Source organism: Astatotilapia calliptera, chromosome 22, assembly GCF_900246225.1.
Source record: "Astatotilapia calliptera chromosome 22, fAstCal1.2, whole genome shotgun sequence".
Taxonomy (NCBI): Eukaryota; Metazoa; Chordata; class Actinopteri; order Cichliformes; family Cichlidae; genus Astatotilapia; species Astatotilapia calliptera.
The window spans coordinates 34302819-34326939 of record NC_039322.1 but is presented as its reverse complement, the minus strand read 5'-3'; the positions used below and the strand labels follow the sequence as shown (position 1 = coordinate 34326939).

At 41.5% G+C, this 24121-nt stretch overlaps 1 protein-coding gene and 1 pseudogene across 1 annotated transcript; both read right to left on the bottom strand.

Annotated features, from left to right (window-relative positions):
* Window positions 1-13598, bottom strand: part of LOC113014572 (dynein heavy chain 6, axonemal-like) — a 32987-nt pseudogene extending 19389 nt beyond the window's left edge.
* Window positions 13599-13851: 253 nt separating this feature from the next.
* Window positions 13852-19059, bottom strand: LOC113014319 (dynein heavy chain 6, axonemal-like). The gene is made up of 6 exons (XM_026155750.1): window positions 19039-19059; window positions 17858-18005; window positions 17659-17745; window positions 16695-16758; window positions 14908-14957; window positions 13852-14039 (listed from the first exon to the last, which is right to left on the bottom strand). The coding sequence occupies exons 1-6, from the start codon at window positions 19048-19050 to the stop codon at window positions 13852-13854; spliced, it is 549 nt and encodes a 182-aa protein (XP_026011535.1). The 5' UTR covers window positions 19051-19059.
* Between the last annotated feature and the right edge of the window lie 5062 nt (window positions 19060-24121).

Here is a 24121-nt window from a genome sequence, read left to right as displayed (position 1 = left end):
AATAAATAAATAAACTATCCCTATTAAATCCAATAAACGTATTGGGGTGCATTTGTCTTTGTATTAGATTGAGTTGTGACACTAAATGAGGACCACAGCTGAGACAAGACAGGGATACATTTTTAAATACATAGTGAGATTAAAAGGTGTAAAAAAAACAAACAAAAACATGTTCTAATCATTTGGTGATCTGGTGATTTTACCAAGATATGCTAACTACAACCATTTCTAGGTTATACAATACACGACACATTTTTCAAATATTGTTGAGTCTTATGCATCACATCTTATATAAGTGAGATGGATCTTAAGTTTCCCTTTGAGCGATTTGCCTCTTAACATAACAATTAAAGTGATTTTAAAAGTTTGCATTTTGTGTGTCACAGGACATGCTATGGATGATGCCCGCATTACCCGGTTATTTCTCTGTGTAAGAAAGTCGTCAGCAGCTTCTACTACAGCTGGAGGAAGAGAAGAGAGCTGGCTGAAGTGCAAATACAGCTGGGTCTTCCAAGTCACCAGCTACTCACAGAGGCAACAGCTCGCTGGGGATCAAGGCTTCTCGTGATAGAGAGAGTTCTGGAGCAGGAAAGAGCACTTTCTAAAGTTCTCTGTCGACATGAAAACCAGACCTCTAGTCCCTACTTGGCGGGACATAGAGGTCCTGGAGGCAGTTCAGAAAGCTCTCAAACCCTGTCAGGACTTCACTGATGCACTTTCAGGAGAGAAGTATGTGACCCTGTCCTGTGCTACACCTGTTTAACACTAGTCTCCTGGCACCTGGAGAGGTGACCTGTTGGACATGGCTTCTTTTGTGGATCCACGGTTCAGGGCGAAATACATCCCTAGTGAGAAAATTAATGCACTAAAACATAAACTCGTCTTGGAGGCAGAGTCTCTGCTCAGCTATCAGGGCACGTGTTTGTCTGAGCTGCCTGATCCAGCCGTGCCTGAGTCTGCAGACCAAGAAGAAGCAGCAGTGGGTGACACAGCTAAAAAGAGATCACTGGCAAGCTTCTCCCAGCACAGCACAGCCACCAACACTTCACAAGGAGGGAGGCAATCGAAAATGAATTTTCTAGCTACCTGTTGTCAGTTTGTGTAGAGTGATGCTGACCCTCTCAAATGGTGGAAGGAACATGAAGTTGCCTTTCCAGCACTGAGCCTCCTGGCCGAGAAATACCTTTGTGTGCCAGCTACCAGCTCCCCTTCTGAAAGGACTTTTAGTTGCAGTGGAAACATGGTAACCTGCCACAGGGCATCCTTGAAGCCTGATACTGTTGACAGATTAGTTTTCCTGGCACAAAATCTGGAAGCTGTACAGTAGCTGGCCTTGCCAATTGTTTGTGTTCTTTCTATATTGTTATTGTCATTGGAGATTTGCACAAAGACCCACTGAGTAAAGGATGTAATTTTGTTCATTTCATTCAATCTGTTTACATGTTTAGTTTTTTGCACAAAGTACCAGATGATTGTTCAGGAATACACACAAAGAAGCACTTTAGAAAACTTTAATTCAGTGTAAGCACTTTTTAAAGAGCAAGATGCCTTTGTTATTTTAGATCTGCATCTTTTTAGTTTACATTTTACATTTAGTTTACAATTTTTAGCTTTTTGTTATGTATGAAAAGAAAAAAAATGGAGCATTATTATTTAATAAATGCTGACAATTTATTTTTGACAATTTTTTCATGTACATCTACAGTTGTATCTTAATAAAAGTTACATGTGTGACATCTGGGACAAGTACCTTTGACCAAGAACTCTCTTTTTGTTCTTACTTTATGGGATTAAAGAAATATCGAGATATGAATTTTGGTCCATATCGCCCAGCTCTAATTCCCACCCCCATATGCACAACCAAATACTCGGCACTCACCCGACGTGTAGACAGACACAAATAGACACTGCACAGACAGTCGTACTCCCCAAACATACTCTATATCCCAGGTCCAGGTACCCCCAGAGGGGCAAGCCGCACCTAGACCCAGGAGATGTAACCCTTCTCCCTGGGGTGGAGGCAAGCGGACCACCTCCTTATCTGCAGTAGCAGGGAGGCCCCGCATCCCAGACCCCAGTCTGACGGCCAGCACCTCCTCCCAGCCCCCCAGCCCTGACGGCTAACAGAACCGGGGTGAGTGAAGACCTCAAACCTCCCTACGCCCGCTCATATGTAGTGTTGCTGCGTGCTGTTCTAAAGTGCATTTAAAACTCAGGAGAGCATGGTTCCTGCTTCCTCTCAGAGAGCAGCACGGCTCCTCCCGAAAACCCTTAGTGTCTAAATGCATTTAAAATTGAGGGTAGGGCACCAGCGCCAGAGGTGGGTTGGAGTACACCGACCATCCTCTGGATGCTGTAAAACGTGCCCACCCCCAAGGCCCTATATGTCTGTGTTATGTGGATGTCTAGGTTGCAGAATAGAATTGAGGCACAGGTGGCCAGAAGGGGACAGAGGGGGCGTGCCTCCCCTGCACCCTGGTGACACACCTGCACCCCAAGCCCTGCGTGTGTGGGTGGGTGTGGTGGAGCGGGAAGAGGGAGGCAGCTGAGGATGGGGATTAACTCTTTTATAACGTGTCCAGGGGCAACGCAAAATTAAAAACACTATTTAATAACAATCTGTCCAATAAAGGTCTTCAACTTATTTAATGTCGCCCAGTGTTAGCCCACCTTAAAAAATACACAATTACAATACAACATTTGACCACAAATTGGTTTTTTTATGATCAAGTCTGTTTTACTGTCACATGAGTGGTGCAATCCTACCTCCTCTAGCAGTACAGGGACACCCATGCTTATGGCATTCTCCAGGGTACGAAGGAAGCCAGAGTCCGTTAGCTTGATCACCTTTAGACCATGTTTAGCCTCCTTGGAGCGGATCCATTGGTTAGCCTGTGAATGAAAGAAATAATCCTTAATCCCTAATGTGATGAAGATGACTTCTTTAAAAAATTTGTAAGAACGAATTTAAACTTATTTATCCTTGCTATGCAGCTGTATACCACTATTTTCAAAATCAAAATTAGTTTTAAAAACAAGGTTCTCGTGTAATACACGTGTGAAATGAATATTAATCACTTGGGATTATACAGATAATTGAGAAGTTAAAGTGTTAAAAAAATAACCCATTTCATTCATAAAGTAATCAGTGCTGGAATTATCGGCACTACATGGATGCTGCTGGAAACTTGTTTCTAGTTCACCTGATCCTGTGGGTCGATCATAAGAGGCCACCGGTGGCCCTCAGTCACCAGGATGCCATTCTCTGTAGAAACAGTGTCACGAGGCAAACCTTCTGCCTTCCACTGGCGGATGACATATTGATCACCAAGAATGTTAATCAGGCTAAAAGTGGAACTGATTGGGATGTTCAGGTTCTGGCACTGCGTTATCCACTGGTCAATTAGCTGGTGAGAGGGAAACAGAGCGCACACAAGCACAACAACTCAGGTTGTATTTGATTTCATCCCTTATTATTACATGTTATTTCCTGTCTTATAATAAAAACAAACAAGGTGTAAGGCCATTACGATAGTGGGGATTGCGTGTGACTGAGCACAATAGCAGTAATAAGAAAACTGGGCTCAGCTTTTGTTTGTTTGTCCTATTTTCTACTGATTTTCAAAAATTAGACTAAACTCATACTAAAGGCACAAGCTGCTAATTCTTTGTTAGAGCAGCCTGTAAAACCTTAAAAAGCACAGAATAAACCTGTACCTACCAGCTGTCTATAGTGGGAAGTAAATGCGCCATAATATGCCACACAAGCAGCTGCAATGAAGATATTTCCCACAACATTGATGATCTCTTGCTCAAACAGGGCTACACTTTCTTCCCAGCATACTTGTTCGTCACCAAGAGCGGACGCTAGCTTCCCTGCCCTGATCAGACGGGCCTGTGTCAGAGCCATCGTATTAACTTTGATGAAAAAGAAAGAGAAAGAATTTTAGCAAGCCAAAGACAGCAAGGTACATCAAACATTTAATAAAAGACAGATGGTAGAACTTATTTCACAGAGTATATTTTATGTTGCACTTTTTGGCACAACTCTCACCCAAATCTTCTTTCTCATTCGTGCTGCTATCAAACTGCTCCTGCAGGACCTTGATCTGGTTCTCCACCTCCTGAAGCTTCTTCTGCTTCTCTTTTAGGGTTGCCATGGTCACATCCAGCTCTTCCTGCACAAATGAGTAAGCACAGATGAAGAGGGAAATGGTAGGGTAATATCATACAGGAATCATTAAAGCAATACCTCACCCCTCCGGCGCGGTAGTACTGGAGAATAAATTCAATGTCCTGGATCCTGTGGACTTTCCTCCTCTGGCCGCTAGCCCTCGCCATCCCGCTGTGGTCTGCGCCATCTCCACCACTACGCCCCCGGAGCCGCGGCGGGCAACCCGACGCTGTGGTGCAAACTCACCGCGGAGAGCTGTGCTTTACCCCGGCTCCTCGGAGAAGAGGACCCATGGCGTGGCTACCTGGGAGTCACTCACGCAGTCCGGCTGGCGCATCTCCATCTGAACACCCCCGGTGCCGCGGCGCGGGCGTCTCAGATGACCAGCAGCCCCCGGTGGCACCTCCTCTCTTCACGCTGGTCCTCGGGGATTCCATCGTCAGGAACGTGCGGATGAGGGGGGCGCTCACGCTGTCGTTCCCGGGAGCCACCGTTGTTGACATAGTGGACAGAATTCCCAACATTCTGGCATCCCACCCACAGGTTAACCGGCTCATCATCCACATCGGCACCAATGACATCCCCAAACAGCAATCTGAGCTGCTGAAGTTGGACTTCCTCCAACTCTTCAGCCTCCTTGGTCAGTTGCAGGTGAGTGCTTTTATCTCTGGGCCCACCCCCACCTGTGGCAGAGGGATAGGCCGTTTCAGCCGGCTGCTCAGCCTTAACACCTGGCTTTCCTCTGCCTGTATCTCCCACGGCGTGGGTTTTATTAACAACTTTGATGCCTTCTGGGAGAGGAGGCATCTTTTTGGGGCAGACGGGCTCCACCTCAACGCCTGGGGACGCCGTTTGCTGTCCGCCAATTTGGCATTTGGCGTACAGCACTCCCGCACATCGCCCTGTCACTACCCCAAACTGACATTACCTGCAGATCTGTCTGCCACTGACTGATGTTCCCCTGGTCCCAGCTCCTATATTTGTTCCACTTTTAACAGTAATACACGAAACTCTGGACTAGGACCTCTCTCTCCCACAGTCAACACAATACCCGTCACAAACAGAGCAACAGAATTATCATAAATCCAGTAACTCCAAAAACATTAATAACCTAAATATCAACATCCATTCAACTCTCTTGTCAATAATCCACCAGTCTCAATCAGTATGGCACTTTTAAATGTCCGCTCTCTGTGGAACAAGTCTTTTATTATTAATGATTTAATCTTAGATAATAAACTTGACTGTTTATTTTTAACTGAAACATGGCTGGGCTCGGATGCACCAGTTGTTCTCACTGAGGCCTCCCCACCAAATTTTAATTTCTCTTTTTCTATTAGAAGTGGTAAGAGAGGTGGTGGGACTGCATCTTTAGCCAACAACACACTCACCACCAAACAAATTTTATTTGATCATTTTACCACTTTTGAATTCCATGCTATTGTTTTCAGCAGCCCTCCAGTTTTATCTGTCACAGTTTACAGACCACCTAAAGACAGCGCTGCTTTTATCAAGGAATTCTCTGAATTTTTAACAAACATACATTCAAAATATAATATGATAATTTTACCTGCACATAGATAATCCTTCTGACCCTGCAACAAAAGAATTCTTAAACATTCTTCACTGTTTGGATTTTACCCAGCACGTCACGCAGCCGACTCACAACAGAGGACACACTCTGGACCTGGTCATCACCCATGGGCTGTCCACCAGCGTGTCCTCTGTTGTTGACTTGGCTGTCTCTGACCACTACTGTGTGTTTTTTAACATCACCGGTTTTATTCAGCGGGAGACCTCGGTGCGAACTGTGAGGAGGCGCTATCTAACCTCTGAAGTGGCTGCAAATTTTACCAGGGTTTTAGTCAAATGCCCCCCTGTGATTCTACCTGCACCCTGCGATTTGATTTTTAATCATTTCAACAGCAAACTGAAGAAAAGCCTTGACTCCATTGCTCCACTCACCACCAAAAAGATTAACGTAAAACATGCATCACCCTGGAGAAACGAAGAAGTCAAAAAACTCAAAAGAAATTGCAGGGCAGCAGAAAGGAGATGAAGGAAAAATTAAAAATACTATCAACCATCAAATATTTTGCGAGCAACTTAAAATGTACAATAATACATTAAGGAACTCAAGAAATTCATACTTCGCCAAAATAATCAGTAATAACAAAAATAATCCCAAGGTCCTCTTTTCCACCATAGATCATTTATTTAACCCTGATTTTAACAGCTCCCAAAGAACCCCCACAGACTCGCTCTGTGAGCAGTTTGCAGACCACTTCAGGGGAAAGATCAGCGCCATCAGATCTGATATTTTATCTAATCGTGATATGATTTTAAACACATCTGAGGGCTCGATTGTACCTGAGGAGACACTGGACAGCTTTGTCCTGGTTAATGCTGAGAACTTTCAGAAGGTTTTCTCCACAGTGAGACCCACCACATGTCTTTTAGATCCAATCCCTTCTTCACTCTTTAAAACACTTTATGGATTTTTTGAGGCTGAGCTTTTATACATGATGAATTGCTCTCTTCAGTTGGGTGTCTTCCCTGCTGCCTTTAAAACGGCGGTGGTGAGGCCCCTTCTGAAGAAGAGCAATTTGGATTGTAATGATTTTAATAACTAGGGCCGCAGAGAACGTACATGTTTTTAAGAACAGGCTCAAGACCCACCTTTTTAATTTAGCTTTTACTTAGCGTTTATTTATTTTATGCTTATTTATTCTATCCTGTTATTCTATTATTAATTTAGGATTTACCTAATATTTATTGATTTTATTCTTATTCATTTTTTAATCTTCTTACTCTATTTATATTTATATTTATATTTATATTTATATTTATATTTATATTTATATTGTATCCTGTTCTTATTTATTTTATCATTTTACCCTGTATATATCCTATTGTGTCATATCTCCAGTGTTTCCTCGGAGGGCGCTCTCTGCACCAGGGCTGTGATCGACCGTGGCTGCTGGGTCTCTGGGGGTCCTCTCAGCCTGGCTGGGGGGCTCCTTTGCCTCCCTCCTGCTGTGTGCCCAGCCTGGAGGCTGCGGTCTGTGACCGGCTCCCGGTGCAGACGGCTCCCTGTTATAATGTTTCCTCACTTGGCTCATGTGAACCCAGCCCAATTTTTACTCTTTAAGTGTGCGTGTGTGAGTGTGGGGAGTGAGTTGGAGGGTGGGGTGGGCTGCTTTTAACCATGTAAAGCACTTTGTGCTACATTTTTTTTGTATGAAAAGTGCTTTATAAATAAAGATTGATTGATTGATGTGTTGGTCTGGTTTTTATTTCTCATCATTAAGTTTAGTGCACATATGCCAAACCCACATCAGACTTAGTGCTGTAACGTACTCTGGCCAAAATCTTGACTGCTCCTTAAAGCAATAAGCTGCATAGCTCTAGCTACAGTACTACAACATTGGCAAAGCCCATAGAAATCCAGCGATGCGTTTGTCTTGAAAATAGTCTCCTGCCTTAAATTTTCTAAAATTCCCCAATAATCTGAAACAGCGAGTGGAATAAAACACTAATGAGAGAGCTGAAGACCACCACCAACACTTGGCTTTGCAGTGACCCATCTTAGACTGGGTAGCTTACAAACTTCCATTATATAAACTGTGATTCATGATCCACTAGTGAACAGCGTCAAACTGATCATCTCCTTCTTTAGACCTCACCATGTCTTTAGCAGACATATTACCAATGCACCAGAGTGCATTGGTAATATGTCTGCTAAAGACATTAAGCTGCTTTGTGTTTATATATAGCAGGTAACACAGACGACACTAACTCTTTCTTATGTTTATGAAGAAGAAATAATGTTTAGATCAACATTTTACTTAAATGTCAGCAGTCGTAGTCCCACAAATGCAGATATTTTTGTCCTGGTTTAGTGTAACACTATTATCCATCCATCCATCCATTTTCATCCGCTTTGTCCGGGGCCGGGTCGCGGGGGCAGCAGCCTAAGCTGCGCTATTAACAAACCAAAAAAACCCAAAAATATTACAAACTATTTCATATCTACATTATAATTTCCCCCTTAACCTGTATGATGTGGCTAAAATTAACACAACTCTGAATGATAGATAATGTTAAAACCCTAAATCAGGGCTCCCACAGGACTGTTTTTTTTTTTTTTACAGGTTGAATCCTTATAATTACTTTGAAACACTTAATAACTTACATTTGAATAAGCCTGTAAGAACATATTTTTCCTTAGTGAGGTAAACCTAGAACGTTAATTTATTTCAGCTTCAGCTAACAATGACGGCACATCAACAATGCACTCTGTAACTGACCTGTGCCTTGGCCAGTTTTTCTCTCTTGGGCCAACCTCTTTGAAGACTCGAGTAAAGATCCATAGCTCTGACTAGGGATGGGTATCGTTTAGGTTTTATCCGATACCGGTGCCAAATCGGTACTTTTGAAACGGTGCCGGTGCTCAAACGGTGCTCAAACCGGTGCTTAAAGAATGGAGAACACAAAATTGGTCCAAAAACTTCTCATGTTCAGCTGTTTTTGTAAAAAGATAACAATGTTAGCCTTTTCTGCAGCTATGGGGCATATATGGTATCACTCTTGGCTGGAAGCAGTGCTTAATCAATGGGAAAAAACACAAACTTTGTCCTAAACCTCTCATGTTTAGCTGTTTTCCACTTTTTCTTTGGTCATTTTAGCCTTTTTGTCCAGGGTGAAGGGAGTATCTGCCATCAAACAAGAAGACAGCCGCATGTAGCTATGATGATGTTTGCTAGTTCACCTTACATGCATTAATGTAATAACGTGGTTAGCCTACTCAACGTAAATTACACACGAACAACATTAAGCTACTCACGCAGAGAAGAACGGCTGCTGCTGCATCATCATCCTCATCATTTCTGCTACACTGGCAGGGCTAGGGGCCAGGACTCTCCTCTTCGTGTTTTTGGGGGATGTTGCATAACAGGCAACCCACCCGCAGTAGATGTGCTCGGTGTGAGGTCTCGCAGCAAGCTATCAAATACGGCACATTTCTGGGCTTTTAAAAAAAACGCTATGCGTCGCCAGGTGTTTCATCAGATTCTTGGTGTTACCTCCTTTGACAGCATCACAGTATCAGCTTAAAGCACTTGTTGCTGCTGAGTTTGCATCTTTTGCTGTGAAGTACAGCCAGACTTTGACCGCTTCACCTTGGACATTTTTAATCTGTAGCTCTGCTCTAAAAGAACGTACGTACCTGGCCCCGCCTACTATCCTCGGAAACGTAAAATGATTGGCTAGAATCCAAAGTGTGTGACGTCTCAGGAAAAAAAAAGCACCGAAATGTGCGCTGCTTTTCGGTCTGGTTACTACCGTTTATGTCAGAACCGGTGCCATCATGGCACCGGACACCGGTACCCATCCCTAGCTCTGACCCACATGCACATGGACTTGCACGCCCTTGATGCCTTTTCCACCTAATAAGAGCGACACAATAAGAAACTAGGCCAAGCAAAAACATACTGAAACATTTCAGAATTTCTGATAGGTTATACTATCTGAAAAACCACGTTTAGTCATAATGATACACTAAGAAGATGTTATTTTCACTGGCTCTGTTTGTACTTTGACATTTTTTAATCTGCCAAAATATCCAAACTGACCTTTTCAGGCATGAAATTAGGGTCATTGATGTATTTTTGTAGTTTCAGCAGGATCCTAGGTTTGATATTGTCCTTGTCATATTCTGTCAGACGCCTGAGAAAGTTGGGATCGCCCAGTAATTGCTTGGCACTTAGCCAGTCTGGTCTGTTAGGAGAGAAGAAAGTTAGTGAGACACTGTTAACAAATAAGGACTAAAGAAATGTCACGGTTGCTCGATACATTAGACCGTGACATTAGTTGAGCTTTTCAAAGTAATGAAAATTCTTTGGGCAGAACAGCAAGTTTCAAAATCCCAAAGAGGGTATGATATTGTGAAGATTTAATTCAGATCAACAATGCAGTAGATTAGTGAATGGTGAAATCTGCAAGTCATCTCTGTTTAATGTTAAACGCAAAATACACAAGATTGAAAAAATAGTCCCGTTGAAGTGAAGGAGTGATAAAGTTATTACATTATTGTGATTATAAAGAGTTGCACTTTTAGAAACCATCACCAGTGCAGGGTGGATACCTAATAAAAGTGTAACATGTTAAGAAGCTATTTATTTATCTATTATTTTTTTAAGAAAATAGTGCACACTCACTTGCAATCAAGCAAGATGCAGACAGACTCCATGACAGTCATCACAGGGCTGGGGGTTTAGTGAACACCTTGATCTCAGAGATGTCAGCCCTGTTAAGAGATCTGAGGGCCTGGTTGGCACTCTCTAAAGCTGGCAGAGCCTGATCTAAGTCCCTCTGTGCATCATCTGCAATGGCCTGGGTTTCTTCAGCCTTAACTCGGGCCAGTGCCTCATCTTCTTCTACTACTTTATGTACCTGTGACAAGGAGAATTATTTTAGTTATGCTCATGAAGTAATGACAAAGAGTTACCATGATTTATAATTGAAATATAGGCAACATCAGACAGGTTTTTGAAAGTTTTGTGATAAAACACAGACAGACCTCATCAGCCTTCTCTTGATCTACAGCCAATTTCTCCATGAGGGCATCGACATCAGTAGATTTTTGTTTGAGGACTGGCTCCAGAGCGGAAAGGTCCACCTTCATTTTGTCTACAAGCTCATTGGTCTCCAGCAGCTTAGTGACACCATTCTTTACACGATCCCTGGCCTATACAGTAACACACGCATACATAATTATCATGTTTGATATTATTGACATAACTCATGATGCATTACAGTCACAGTAAAAATAAAACTGACTATGAGTACTCACCACCAGCTAATGTCTCTAGCTGCTATTTTTCCTACACAATATCAGGTAACGATTCATCATCAACAACATATGTGAAAAATCGCCCATAATTGTGTTGACATACCAGAACTAACTGCTGTCTCTTGTTGCCAAGCATGCTGAGGTAGAGGTTGATAAGCTCTAGATAGGAGGTAGGTGTGGTGTAGTACCGGCGTCTCAGCTCTAAGTAGAAGCGCTCAGCCATTTCAGTGACACTAACGTGTATCTCGACACACATCGCAGAGATGTTCTGCTTCAGCTTCTCATTGCCAAAGTCCACATTCTGGAAAAAGGCCTCAGAGACAGAGCGCAGCGCCTCCCGGGGCCACTGAGCACCAGAACGTACAGCGAAAGAGAGGAAAGTGACATAAAGGTAGCAGCGAGGACAACGATTTGTAGCTTTGACCTTTAGCTCCTGTCAACTGAACAGTTATTCAGCAGATGGACATAAAACATTTATTTAAAAATAGAAATTGTAAAAAGATTTTTTTAAAGTAATAAGTTCAAAAGAAGCTTAAAAAATATAAACTACAACTTCCATGACGATGATGAAACTATTTTTTTTCTATAAAAAGGGACATGAATAGGATTACCTTAAAGCTATAGATTATGAAAAAGAATTCAATCTAAAGGGACGGTGGTGTAAATAAAAAAAGGGTTATTTTAGAAATATTTTACATGAACAAGAGTGATTCCATCGACAAGGGTAGTGACGTATATACTGAGTGATTCATATATATCAGTATACCTGCATAAACCAGTCAATAGTGCAGCAGTGAACCAGTGAAGGAAACATGCGACATCGGGACCTGAAAGCATCGCCCACAGGGCTCATACACAGCACAATGTGTCGTTTTTCTTGAACACGGGAGATGAAAAACTGGAACACCTGAACGCACCATGACAGACATGTAAAAAAGACACACACACATAGAAGATCACAACAGGCAAACAGCATCAGCTCTCATGTGTTCTTTCCTTTTGCCTGGGACACTGATTTTAACTGTCTGCTTTCATACAGTCTGTGGAAATTTTAGCCCATAGTGGGAATCTCAGATGCTTTGCTAGGTGTTTATTATCTTCTTTAAACAACTCAAAGGTCAGGCTTCATCATCCTTCTCTCATATTAGAAATTAATGTTTAATTTCATTTTTTTTATCTTGTTGAAGATCTATGTACTGTCGCTGAAAACACTAAGTGATTATATCTGGTAGTTAAAGAATGATTTCCTACATTTAAGAAAAGCCACAACACTTTTCAGGATATGAACATTCGTGACTCCACGTTCGTCCCACATTCTAATTTGTTAAACACTTTGGGTCGTATCCAAAACAAAGTTCTGTGTCGAGATTGTATTTTTCATTTTTGCTAACTGTAACTTTATCCTAACTTTCACAGAAAATTTTAATTCATTTATTTTCTGACAAATAATGCAGATATGCTGTATTTAAAAGTTACTGCTTAAATGACACATGTTTTATAAACCTTATGTATTTACATAAGTACCGTACATACCTCATCCCTGCTCTCTTCACTGATTCCAGCCTCTCTGGCTTTAGGGCGGGTAGCAGCAAGCACTTGTTCTAGCTCGTCTTTTTCAAAGAGGTTAGGCACCTCACCAGAGTTTAAGCATGTTGTTTAAATCCTCCAAAAAATCTTCTACTACAATCTACAACAGATTTAATAGTTAAACACAGTAAGTACACAGAAACTTAAATACTGTAAGTATTTTTGTGGCTCAATCTTTTTGCAATACCTGAGTATCTGTAAAGAGGAGCACCATATCTTTGCCCTCCACACCAGCCATCTTGTAGAGCCTCCTCAAGTCTTCATGGAAGCTGTCATAGTTATACCCTCCGCTCAACTCAATCTCAAAGCAGCGGCACCCACACATGTGGGCTGCCAAGCGAGTGAGTGACTGCTTGCCTGTACCTCCCACCCCGACTAACAAGGCATTGCCTCGCTCCTGGCGAATTATACGAGCAATCCTAAAAAAATAATAAGATTATTTCGTTCCATATGGCACATGCATCGTGTCATTTAGAAAATGTACTGCAAGCTATAATCAGATCAAATCACTTGATATGACACTACCTTTAAAAAAAAAAAATCGGAAGAGGTGCAGTTAAATTTTATTACTGACGTTAAAATAAGAAAGAGTGCCTGCATTTTACTTATGTGGAAGGTATGTCTGCTAATTAGACATGCAAGTAATTATTATTATGGATAAATGATCCTTACAGTCCATATCACAGGCATTGCATGTTCTATTTTAAAACCAATAAAACACAATCACTCGTATTGCTACTGCCCTTTGGGTGACTCAGTTTGTCCCAACTACAGCTAAAATAAATCAACTACCTGTTAAGAAACTACACAAAAACAAGTTAAATTCACTCACCTGGAGACATGTTCAATGGCATCCTGGAAGAAAACCAGCTTGATCTCCTTGGAGAAGGTCATGTTGTAATCATCAAGATAGTCCTGAAGTACAGTCTGGATCTTATTCATGTCTGTCAGGTCTTCATACAGGCGATCTTTTTCTGCATGCATCTATGTGGATGATGGTGGACACAGAACAAAACTGCAAATCAGTAAATAATGTGCAGTATTTTTGTGTCGACCTGTAAATAAGTTGCTTGGAGGAAAACCTGACCTTGATGAAGTCCCCAAATATTATGGGATGAGACACAAAATGTGAAGACTAAGTGGATGTCAAAATATCGCCCTGGCAAAAAAGAGAGGTCTATCTTAAACCCATAAAGCCAAAATATAGATTTTGAGCTGATAACAATTAACTGAGCATTCAGAAAATAAAGTCTGAGGCTGGACTGTGAGAGTTCTTACTGGCCATCTCACAGATGATGGTGTTGAAGTAGGTCTTATCTTGGGTGTTGATGAGTCGGTCATGAAATACGCGCTGGCATTCATGGCAGAAAAGGCGGAAGATCTGGGTCTTGTCTCTTACTTGACTTGGCTCACACTGCAGTATGCCTGGTAAGCAACAGAGAGAATCTATATACTCACAACAAGCTTGAAAATCAACATTTGGTAAGACTATCTTTATTCTTCAACACAGTCTGAACATTTAGGTAAGCTTCTTGCAGTAGTCTTCAGGATTAGTTCTTCAGGTTTGTATTCAAAGCTCTTATTTATAGCTTGACTTCCTCTTGTTCCATTCCCTGTATAGATGATCCCACACTACTTCAATAATGTCAAGGTACAAACTCTGAGGAACCCAGTTCTTGTGTAATTTAGCAAACCTTAACCATTTCTCCCTCTCTTAAAACGGGATTCTTTTTGAGACCCACCCTTCCAACGAGACCACTTCTGATAAAAACTGAAATGCATCTCTCAGGTCCTGTGTCGGGACTTTCCTGCATATTTTTTCTATTTCTTAGGGACATTTAGATACTATATCTGAAGTAGGTTGTTCTTTTGTGCTCTACTTGTCCTGTTTCCCCAGATTATTTAAGGGCACACCATCCTGAGATAGGTCAAATTCAGTTAATAATCTGCGACTCACCTTGTCATTGTAAAAGAAAATTTTATGATGGTCAAGTTGTGTTATTTTTGGCATTTCTCATAGATTCAAGAGATGGCAACAAAGTTTTTGCAACAGGCTGCTAGTAACAAAGTGCCCGAAGATACAATCTGAAATTGGTTCTTTGTGAAGTTTGTTATGTGTAGACTTGTGCTGGTTCAGCTCTCGAGTTAGGGGCGTTTTTCCTGCTTGAATGGTTCACAGGTCAGTGTTAAGCCACTTAACAAACCAAGAAAATAATTCTTCTGAAAATAGTCAGATACAAGGACTGGATTGCCAATGACTGAAAAAGCAGCCAAAGACCAAAGGAATACTCACCCTGGACACACTTGGAGAGGTCCCGGAGATTAAAAACATAGTGGGACTTCCTGGGGTGGGCAGCAGATCCACACTTAAACAGTTATAAATCTCCACAGCTGCATGCACAATCTGTCCGGCACAGTCCTTCACTGCCCGGGAAAACTCAGAGGAAACCATTCAGTATAGCCTGGAAGGAGGTTGGGTATGAAAAGTGGTTGTAACACAAATGAGAGGGCATGAAGAGGGGTATACTGAAAATTATATATACTGGCGGAGCAGGAAATGGAAAAATTAAAACATTTAAAGTAAGTGCAACATCTCATAGAGAGAAGTTCATGGATATAACACATACAGACTGCTCAATAGAAATTCTTAATCTATCAAGATTAACTTAAACTAATAATAAATAAGCACGGACATGATATCTTTTGAACTGTAAACACTACTCCCTAAAATGTAATTCTGTACATACGTGTGTGTGTGTGTCAGTATTTTGGAGGACTCCTGACTTTGAAGATCTGTTTGAGGCTGGTGTCCGAGGGTGTTGGCAGGCACAACATGCTGAAGTGGCGAATAAGTCTGGGGGGTCACAGGATTTCGCCCCCCTCCTGGAGGAGCACATGAGATGAGATGAGATAGCCTTTATTTGTCAGCTGCAGGTCTTTTGCTCACAACCGAGATGACAGACCTTGCCGACCGTACATACAATACAAACATCACATTGGGGAGACAGGTCAGGCCAGGTAGCGAGGAAAAAAACATTGAAATGTGCAACACAGAAGGATAATACAGGAATGCACAGATATCAACACACCACAGCACAATAAACACAGACAGCAACATGGGAAAGAGTTCCAGTGTGTACATCTGATCTGGGACCGCTGCAATCTTTCGACTGCGCCTCCAACTGACCTGATGTCCAGATCAGAGGGGAGGTAAGCGTTGGAGGTGGCGTTGGATCCGGGGTAGGGAGGGTGATGTGTCAGTGAGTGCTTATCAGTATCAGTATATGCATGTGTGTGCGTGTCCATAGTTCAGCTGAGACAGTGTCCTTCGCCCTGCCAGGCTAAGTAAACAGTCTTCCAGCCAACCCAGGTGGCCTTGCAGGGAATGGGAAGGAACAGACTCAACACAGTCGTTATCAGGGAGTTGTTGTTCGGCTCCAGCCTTGAGCTGGCGCCGAAGGGGTAGCCGGGTTATGATGGTAATTGAGAATTTCAAGCTGTTTTTTAACACTCCGACACTGGTCTCTCAGTCTCCCGTTAATAGCTGCGAGCTTCTCCGTGATGTTATTAGCCGTCGATTCTGTGGACTTGTCACTCTTTTTGCTCACATAGCAGATTCTGAGACCTCACGACCGCAGCCAACTGATCCGAGGTGTAATCCAGCTCCGCCGAGAGATGTTGTTCTGAGTTGATTCTTTCCTGATGTAATCCAACATACATACGCTCAAAGGTGTTATTCTGAGCATTCACTGCAGCCGTTAGCGCCTCCAAGCTCTTAACCATGCTGCCTTCAGTGAGCCCTTTATGAGAAGTCGCACCTGTCGTTCCAATCCCAGCGGGCAGTCTTGTGGGCGTTTGAACAGCCGGTTCGGCTTTCTTAATTCTCTGATAAGCCAGGGCCAAGCCAGCTCCGATCAGCAAGAACCCTGTTATCATGGTTCCAAATAGGTAGATATCTTCAGCGTCCTCGATCGACAGTCCCGCCAGGCACACGATCCTCTGCCACCCGTCCATCGTGTATCCGGCAGGGAAAGTCCCTCCAGGGCACTCGGGTTCTCCCGAGCCCAGACTTCTCGTTAAAGGGTGTCAATAGCATTCAGAGACCAGTTGATCAAATCCATAATGCTGCTGTAATGGTCATTTCCTGAGAAGAAAAAGAAAGAATAAAGGGACTACTAAACAGCTGATAAAACGCTAGTATGTTACTTTTTCCTGACATGTCACCATTGACAATAAAATGTTCCATTTAAGATGAGGGGTTCCTTGTGTGGGGCATTTAAAGACAGTACAGAAATGTTCTAAAATCAGTTGTGCCTGTGTGTATATGTGTGTTTGTATAGCACAAGTTAAGGTAGTAAACATTCTATGGATGATGCACTGATCACAGACCACTTTTAATTTCGTTGTACCTGCGACAATGACAATAAAGACATTCTGATTCCCATTTTATAAATGGCAAGAAAAAAAGCTAACAAATAGCCCACAAGATTAAAAACAGCAAACAGAACAAATGAGGTTTTTAACCATGCTCAAAAACTGAACACGGGGAAAACATCCATAGTAGCCGAGTCTAGAACGATTTTGTCTTTACTTGTAGGCAATCTTTATGGGAACTAGAATGTACATGTTAACTTGTTATTTTCTCTTATATCGCGAGAGTACTGTTGCCCGCGAAGAGTTGTTGTTGGTGTAGAGAAAAATGGCGTAACGAATAAAGCGCTTGGAATGAGACTACGACGCCGTGTCTTTTGAGTTAACAGTACAGACACTAAAAATAAAAGGTTAAGACTTATGAGCAATTAACTTATAGCTAGTCTAGAACAGCCGTGCTAGTAGAACTGTCCTACCCTTGTTTTAGATACGTGCTTGTACTTATAGGAAACATGCCCCATAATCTTTCTAAAATCTGAAAATGCTCCTTCTTGTGGTTTTGTTTTTAAACGGTTTGGAAAAATCTAAAATAGATAACCTCAACTGCAACCAGAGTTAATGTTGAAGAAGAACTTCTTTCTGTCATAAAACCCAGAAAAGTCCTGGAACTGACGCAGGAGTTCTATAGGAGGCTGAGATCCAGAACTGTCCAGCTTAGGCATATTCAAGTCATCCACAAAGACCACCAACTTCTTGTTTCCTGGAGAGAAAAATAATAAATATTCAAGAAGAAAAAAGTAAACGTGTAAGCACTATTGGATGAATGGCCAGGCAGTAGATGTGTAGGTGAATAGTGGAAGCAACTCTTTTACCTAAGATGTTCTTTCTCTTTTTCTCCAGTTTGGACTCAATGACCTCCTGTGTACGGGCAGAGGAGGTCTGAGCAGAGAAGTTGATGAAGACAGGAAGATATCCTGCACTTTCCTGGATCCTGTTAAGCAGGCCCCGGGCCACCACAGTCTGCAAGAACATGTTCATCAATTACTTTTCACATATAAATTTTGATATCTGCATTCCTTTCTAAATTGCAACACCAAAATATTACCTTTGCTTCAGCACCATGGATATTTTGGATATGAAACCTAAACTAAGCACTGCTGCAGACTCGTGCCATTTCCTCTCTAAAACTCCTCAGCATTTTATTAATACGTCACCATCATCAGGGCTCTAGACTAACTTTTTGCCATGGGCGTGCCGGTACGCCTAACTTTTTAAAGTTGGGCGTACCAGCACAAAAGTTAGGCGCACACAAATTTTATAATAATTAATATAATGTGTTTTTCTGGATACACTGTGGTTTTTCAGCATTCAAAGATTGATGACACCGTGTCAGAGCTGGCTATGAATTTCAGAAGCATCAGGCCTTAACAGAAAAGTTAGCAATAGTTCTTTTCCTGTTACAGCTACATCCACTTCTGTCGTGCCTAGGCTGCTCACTAGGGCTGGGTATCATCACTGATTTCTATAATCCATTCGATTCCGGTTTTCAAAGTCCCGATTCGATTCAACTTAGCCTCAGACAGTCAGAAATATTATAATTTAGGGCTGCTCAATTAATCGAATTTTAATCACGATTACGATCTGGGCTTTCAACGATCATTAAAAATGACTGAGCCGATTATTAGCCCCTCCCTCATTTATCCGCGACACCTTAAAGGCCGGTCCGTGAAAATATTGTCGGGCATAAACCGTCCGTGGCACAAAAAAGGTTGGAGACCGCTGATTAAGAGGACCCGAGGGAAGCTCGGAAAGCTAAGCAGAAGTTATTTGGAGAGTGACTGCTGTTGGTTGAAAAGAGAGTTTAAAAAAAAAAACTTCAGTGGTGTTGCACACTATTTTATATTATTTTTTAAAGTCATTGTTAACCCTTTAAAGCCGGTCAGAGCAGCACGCTCCGTTTTGTGTAACTATTTTTAAATCCCTGTAGAACCTGAACCGTGTAAGCTAGCGCAATAATTTGTTTTGCATATGAAACCGGAGGAGTTGTACTTACATCTGATGCCATCAGCTTGTCCTCGGTCACGGTTTCCTTCCACATAAAGCTTTGCAAAAATTGCATAAAAAGCGCTTGCAGGAACAAAAACATAATATTCCAGAAACACGCTTTGCCGTTCCTGTCAGCTGTTCGTAACACTTCCCACAGTGAAACAGACGTCAGCGCGAACTATCGCATGTCCGCCATTTCCTGGCCGAAACCGGAAGTGACGTCATTTTCGCGGAAATTGTAGTTTTTTACTTGTAGGCCTTAAAAGCCTATACTGGTCATGTTTGACTTTTCTGAATAGTTTCTGGGATGCTTAGAACTCGAATTGCACTGCTGGAAATAGTTTATTTTGATGCACCTGCTGTTTTCTTTGCAAATTTGCATCATAGGATTGTTTTTTCGTTTTTCCTGCAGTATATAAAAATTGGTGTATCTCCAAAATAAAACTATGAAGACACTCAAAATAAATTTCCTGTTGTTGTAAACTATTTTTTGCAACTTTTTTGTATTTAAAGTTTTGAGGGATGAGCCTCTTAAATTTCTCCAAGTAGAAATATATGTAAAAAAACAAAAAACAAAAACGATTTTCAAATTTTTTTGTAGTTTATTGCACTTTTTTGCAATTAATGTAGTTACTATGGACTTAATGGAGACATATTATTAAAATATGGGCTATAAAAGTTGTATAGCAACTTGAAATGCTCCCACAAATGGCACTACAACATGTAAATAAACAATATAAGCTCTGGCGGACTTGGTTCTATGGTAGGTCTTAAAGGGTTAAATAAATATCGTCAAATAATCAAGATCTCAATTTCAGTGAAAATAATCGTGATTATCATTTTTGCCATAATGCTCCATCTAGAGAGAGAGAGAGAGAGAGAGAGAGAGAGAGAGAGAGAGAGAGAGAGAGAGAGATTTATTAGGGGTGCAATGATACACAAAATTCACGGTTCGGTTCGGTTCGATACTTTGGTGTCACGGTTCGATATTTTTTCGATACAAAAAAATGTTCATGCCTTTTTAAATTTGTCATTTATTAAAACTATAAATATATATTTTAACTCAAAAGTACAGTTTTTAAATTTAACCCTAACCCTTGTGCGTGTTTTTTATTTTGACAGCGAATGCGCACCTGCGGACCACTTATGTGCAGCCCTGGTTATTTAGCTCGTCATATTGCAGCCACAGAAATTCTTTTGTCCATGAAACCATAAAGCTGCACTTTCTTTTTGCCTTATAGTCTGATTTGTCATAACTTCTCCGTTTTGTGGTAAGCTTTTCTTTGGCTGTCACTTCTTCACCCTGACCTGTCTTATTTGGCTCAGCAGAACTGAAATGCTTTTACACATGCACTCACATAAGCTCAGCGATTCTCTGCGATCAACCTCTCACATGTTTAAGCTGCGGGAGATTTCACTTGTCATGTTTGCATAGTAAGCTAACGATTAATAAGACGATGTCAGAGGAATTGGTGCACAAATTATCATCACTCACAGATCAGTGCTGTCGCTCTCTATACACAGTTCACGCGATTACAAAGTGAAAGCAAAAAAACAAGCGCAAATTCAAACACGACTTCAATATGTCACATATTGACAGTGGCTCACCGATGCCAATGACATAATTACCCAGCTACATTTCTGAAAGAATGCAAAAGCATTGACATATATTTTTCCTTCCTACAATAGCCCGACGGGCAGGGCAGAGATAGATTTTGGTAGCCCGACTGGAAAAATCGCTAGCCCCAGGACGTCGGGCTAGCGATTTTGCGAGCCCTGTATCTGATTGAGGAATCACTCATCTTTGGAAAAGAGAGTTTATTACAGAGAATTGGCTCTTTCCAAAATAAAAGCTATACTATCCGCTTCTTCTGGGCTATATTCTCAGCAGCATAAGGAGAATCATGTGCTAACAGCTGTCTAAATGACTCGGCTAAAGTTAGTAGCATGCTTGTTGTTTTTGTCTTTGCACTAGGATGATGTCGGTGTAAATGTGCAGTCATATTCGTTGTGTTCCCACTAGTGCTTTCAGGTTAACCTCGTTAAAATGACCTTAACGCCACAACACGGCAAATCTCCGTTAACGAGCTACCGCCGATCGCTCCGTGCATGGGGCTAGACGGCCAACACGTTAACGAGCTAACTGCGCTAACACACTAGCGCCCACCCATGTAATTGAGCATTGCATGGCACATCCAACATACTGTTTTACTTTAGTCCATGACGCGCTTACCTTCAGGGTCATACGTCACATGAAAACCAAAATAATTCCAAACGCCAGATCTGAATGAGGGTGGGGGAGGTTCAATTTGCCATGTTGCAAGGAGAGCTTAACTTCTGTCACGCTAGCTTGCCCTGCGCTCTTCCTTCTGACTATGCTGTCTGTGTTGAGCGTTCAGTGGATCTGCGCTCGACAGTGCAGCCTAGGCGGAGTAGTCGAACACAGATTCACTGAGCGCTCAACACAGACAGCATCGTCAGAAGGAAAGTTGATCAAATAAATTACAAATTTTGTATTGTTCGATACATATGCGTACCGAACCGAAAGCACTGTATCGAACGGTTCAATATCGATACGAATATCGTTGCACCCCTAATATATATCCATAAAAACCTAGAAGAACCGCCTGACAGATTCATTGTTTCTGGAATTGGAAGTTTAACTGAGAGAATATCAAGTTTCGCAGACTTCCACATCAAGAATTTTGTACCAACTTTGAACTCTTACAAAAAGGATAGCTCTAATGTTTTGCTTTTCCTCAAAGACTTCCCATCATTTGATACAGATATAATATTGTGCACTTTTGATATTGAATCTTTCTATACTAGGACTGGGCGATATATCGAGGTTTTTAAAAATATCGATATATTTTTATATGAGATGTGACAACATCGTTTATATCGACTTAGTATATGTTACGTTATAATCATACTTGTTTGCCTCTTGTTTGCATTTACGTTTTTAGGTTCTGATGGATAACTTATAATTTCAAGTTTAGGAGATAAGTTGCTTTAGCTAATGTTTTTGTGTTGACAAAATTAATAATTGTCCTTTTTCTCAACTCATATTTTATTGTTTTTGCAACGTATTTCCTAAAGTTTACACAAGGTATCAGTTTTAGTTTCGGCAACGTATTTCCTAAAGTTCACACATGGTATTAGTTTTAGTTTCAGCAACGTATTTCCTAAAGTTTACACAACATATTTTTTTTTGTTTTGCCAATCAATTTCCTAAAGTTTAGAGAAAGTATCTTTCATAGTTTTCATGAGGTGCTCCCTGTTGTACCAATGAATGTTTACACAGTTGATTTTCAAATACAACTGCACCACTGACAATGTTGACTTTTGAGATCAGCCATTTTTAACATACTGACAACATTCAGCCACAAATAAAGTCCTTCCAAAAACACAAAAAAAGTCAAATTTTTGTAACAAATGTTACTCATCCAATTTTAAAGGTGGTGTTGTCAGACAGAATATCAAACCTATCTTGATAGATAGTCACTAACAAACAGATTCAAAACATCAGATGGCAGGATGTGAACAACTTCTATCTGGTTTCCATACAGCAAACAACTTTCAAACAAATTTTTCCACCACTTGTCTTTTAATAGTAATGGTATCAACACTCCAATTTCCTGTGAAGTTCAGTATCGCGCCACATTTGTTATAAAACTAGTACAAATGTACCTAAAACCAGATTATAAAAATTGTTTAAAACAGCTCAAGTTAGAATAAAACCTTTCAACATCTTATAATAACATGTTAGACATGAAATCTGCAATCAGCCATGCAAGCTACATTAGGTAAAGTTAGAACAGAAGACATTGATTCAGAACTTTCTGCACCTTACCGTTTTCTTAAAGACAGAAATTAACTTTTTTCAGAGCAACTTGCCACGAAACCCCAAAAACTGTAAATCAAAACAAATTGCCATTCTGTTTTACACAAGTTGCATTTGAGTTGAACATGTTGTCAAATAGGTTAGACTTTGGTTAAGAGCTTGGTTTTGAAGCTTCTTATCCTCTGGGAACATGTACAGTGGGGCAAAAAAGTATTTAGTCAGCCACCGATTGTGCAAGTTCCCCCACCTAAAATGATGACAGAGGTCAGTAATTTGCACCAGAGGTACACTTCAACTGTGAGAGACAGAATGTGAAAAAAAAATCCATGAATCCACATGGTAGGATTTGTAAAGAATTTATTCGTAAATCAGGGTGGAAAATAAGTATTTGGTCAATAACAAAAATACAACTCAATACTTTGTAACATAACCTTTGTTGGCAATAACAGAGGTCAAACGTTTACTATAGGTCTTTACCAGGTTTGCACACACAGTAGCTGGTATTTTGGCCCATTCCTCCATGCAGATCTTCTCGAGAGCAGTGATGTTTTGGGGCTGTCGCCGAGCAACACGGACTTTCAACTCCCGCCACAGATTTTCTATGGGGTTGAGGTCTGGAGACTGGCTAGGCCACTCCAGGACTTTCAAATGCTTCTTACGGAGCCACTCCTTTGTTGCCCGGGCGGTGTGTTTTGGATCATTGTCATGTTGGAAGACCCAGCATCGTTTCATCTTCAAAGTTCTCACTGATGGAAGGAGGTTTTGGCTCAAAATCTCACGATACATGGCCCCATTCATTCTGTCCTTAACACGGATCAGTCGTCCTGTCCCCTTGGCAGAAAAACAGCCCCATAGCATGATGTTTCCACCCCCATGCTTCACAGTAGGTATGGTGTTCTTGGGATGCAACTCAGTATTCTTCTTCCTCCAAACACGACGAGTTGAGTTTATACCAAAAAGTTCTACTTTGGTTTCATCTGACCACATGACATTCTCCCAATCCTCTGCTGTATCATCCATGTGCTCTCTGGCAAACTTCAGACGGGCCTGGACATGCACTGGCTTCAGCAGCGGAACACGTCTGGCACTGCGGGATTTGATTCCCTGCCGTTGTAGTGTGTTACTGATGGTGACCTTTGTTACTTTGGTCCCAGCTCTCTGCAGGTCATTCACCAGGTCCCCCCGTGTGGTTCTGGGATCTTTGCTCACCGTTCTCATGATCATTTTGACCCCACGGGATGAGATC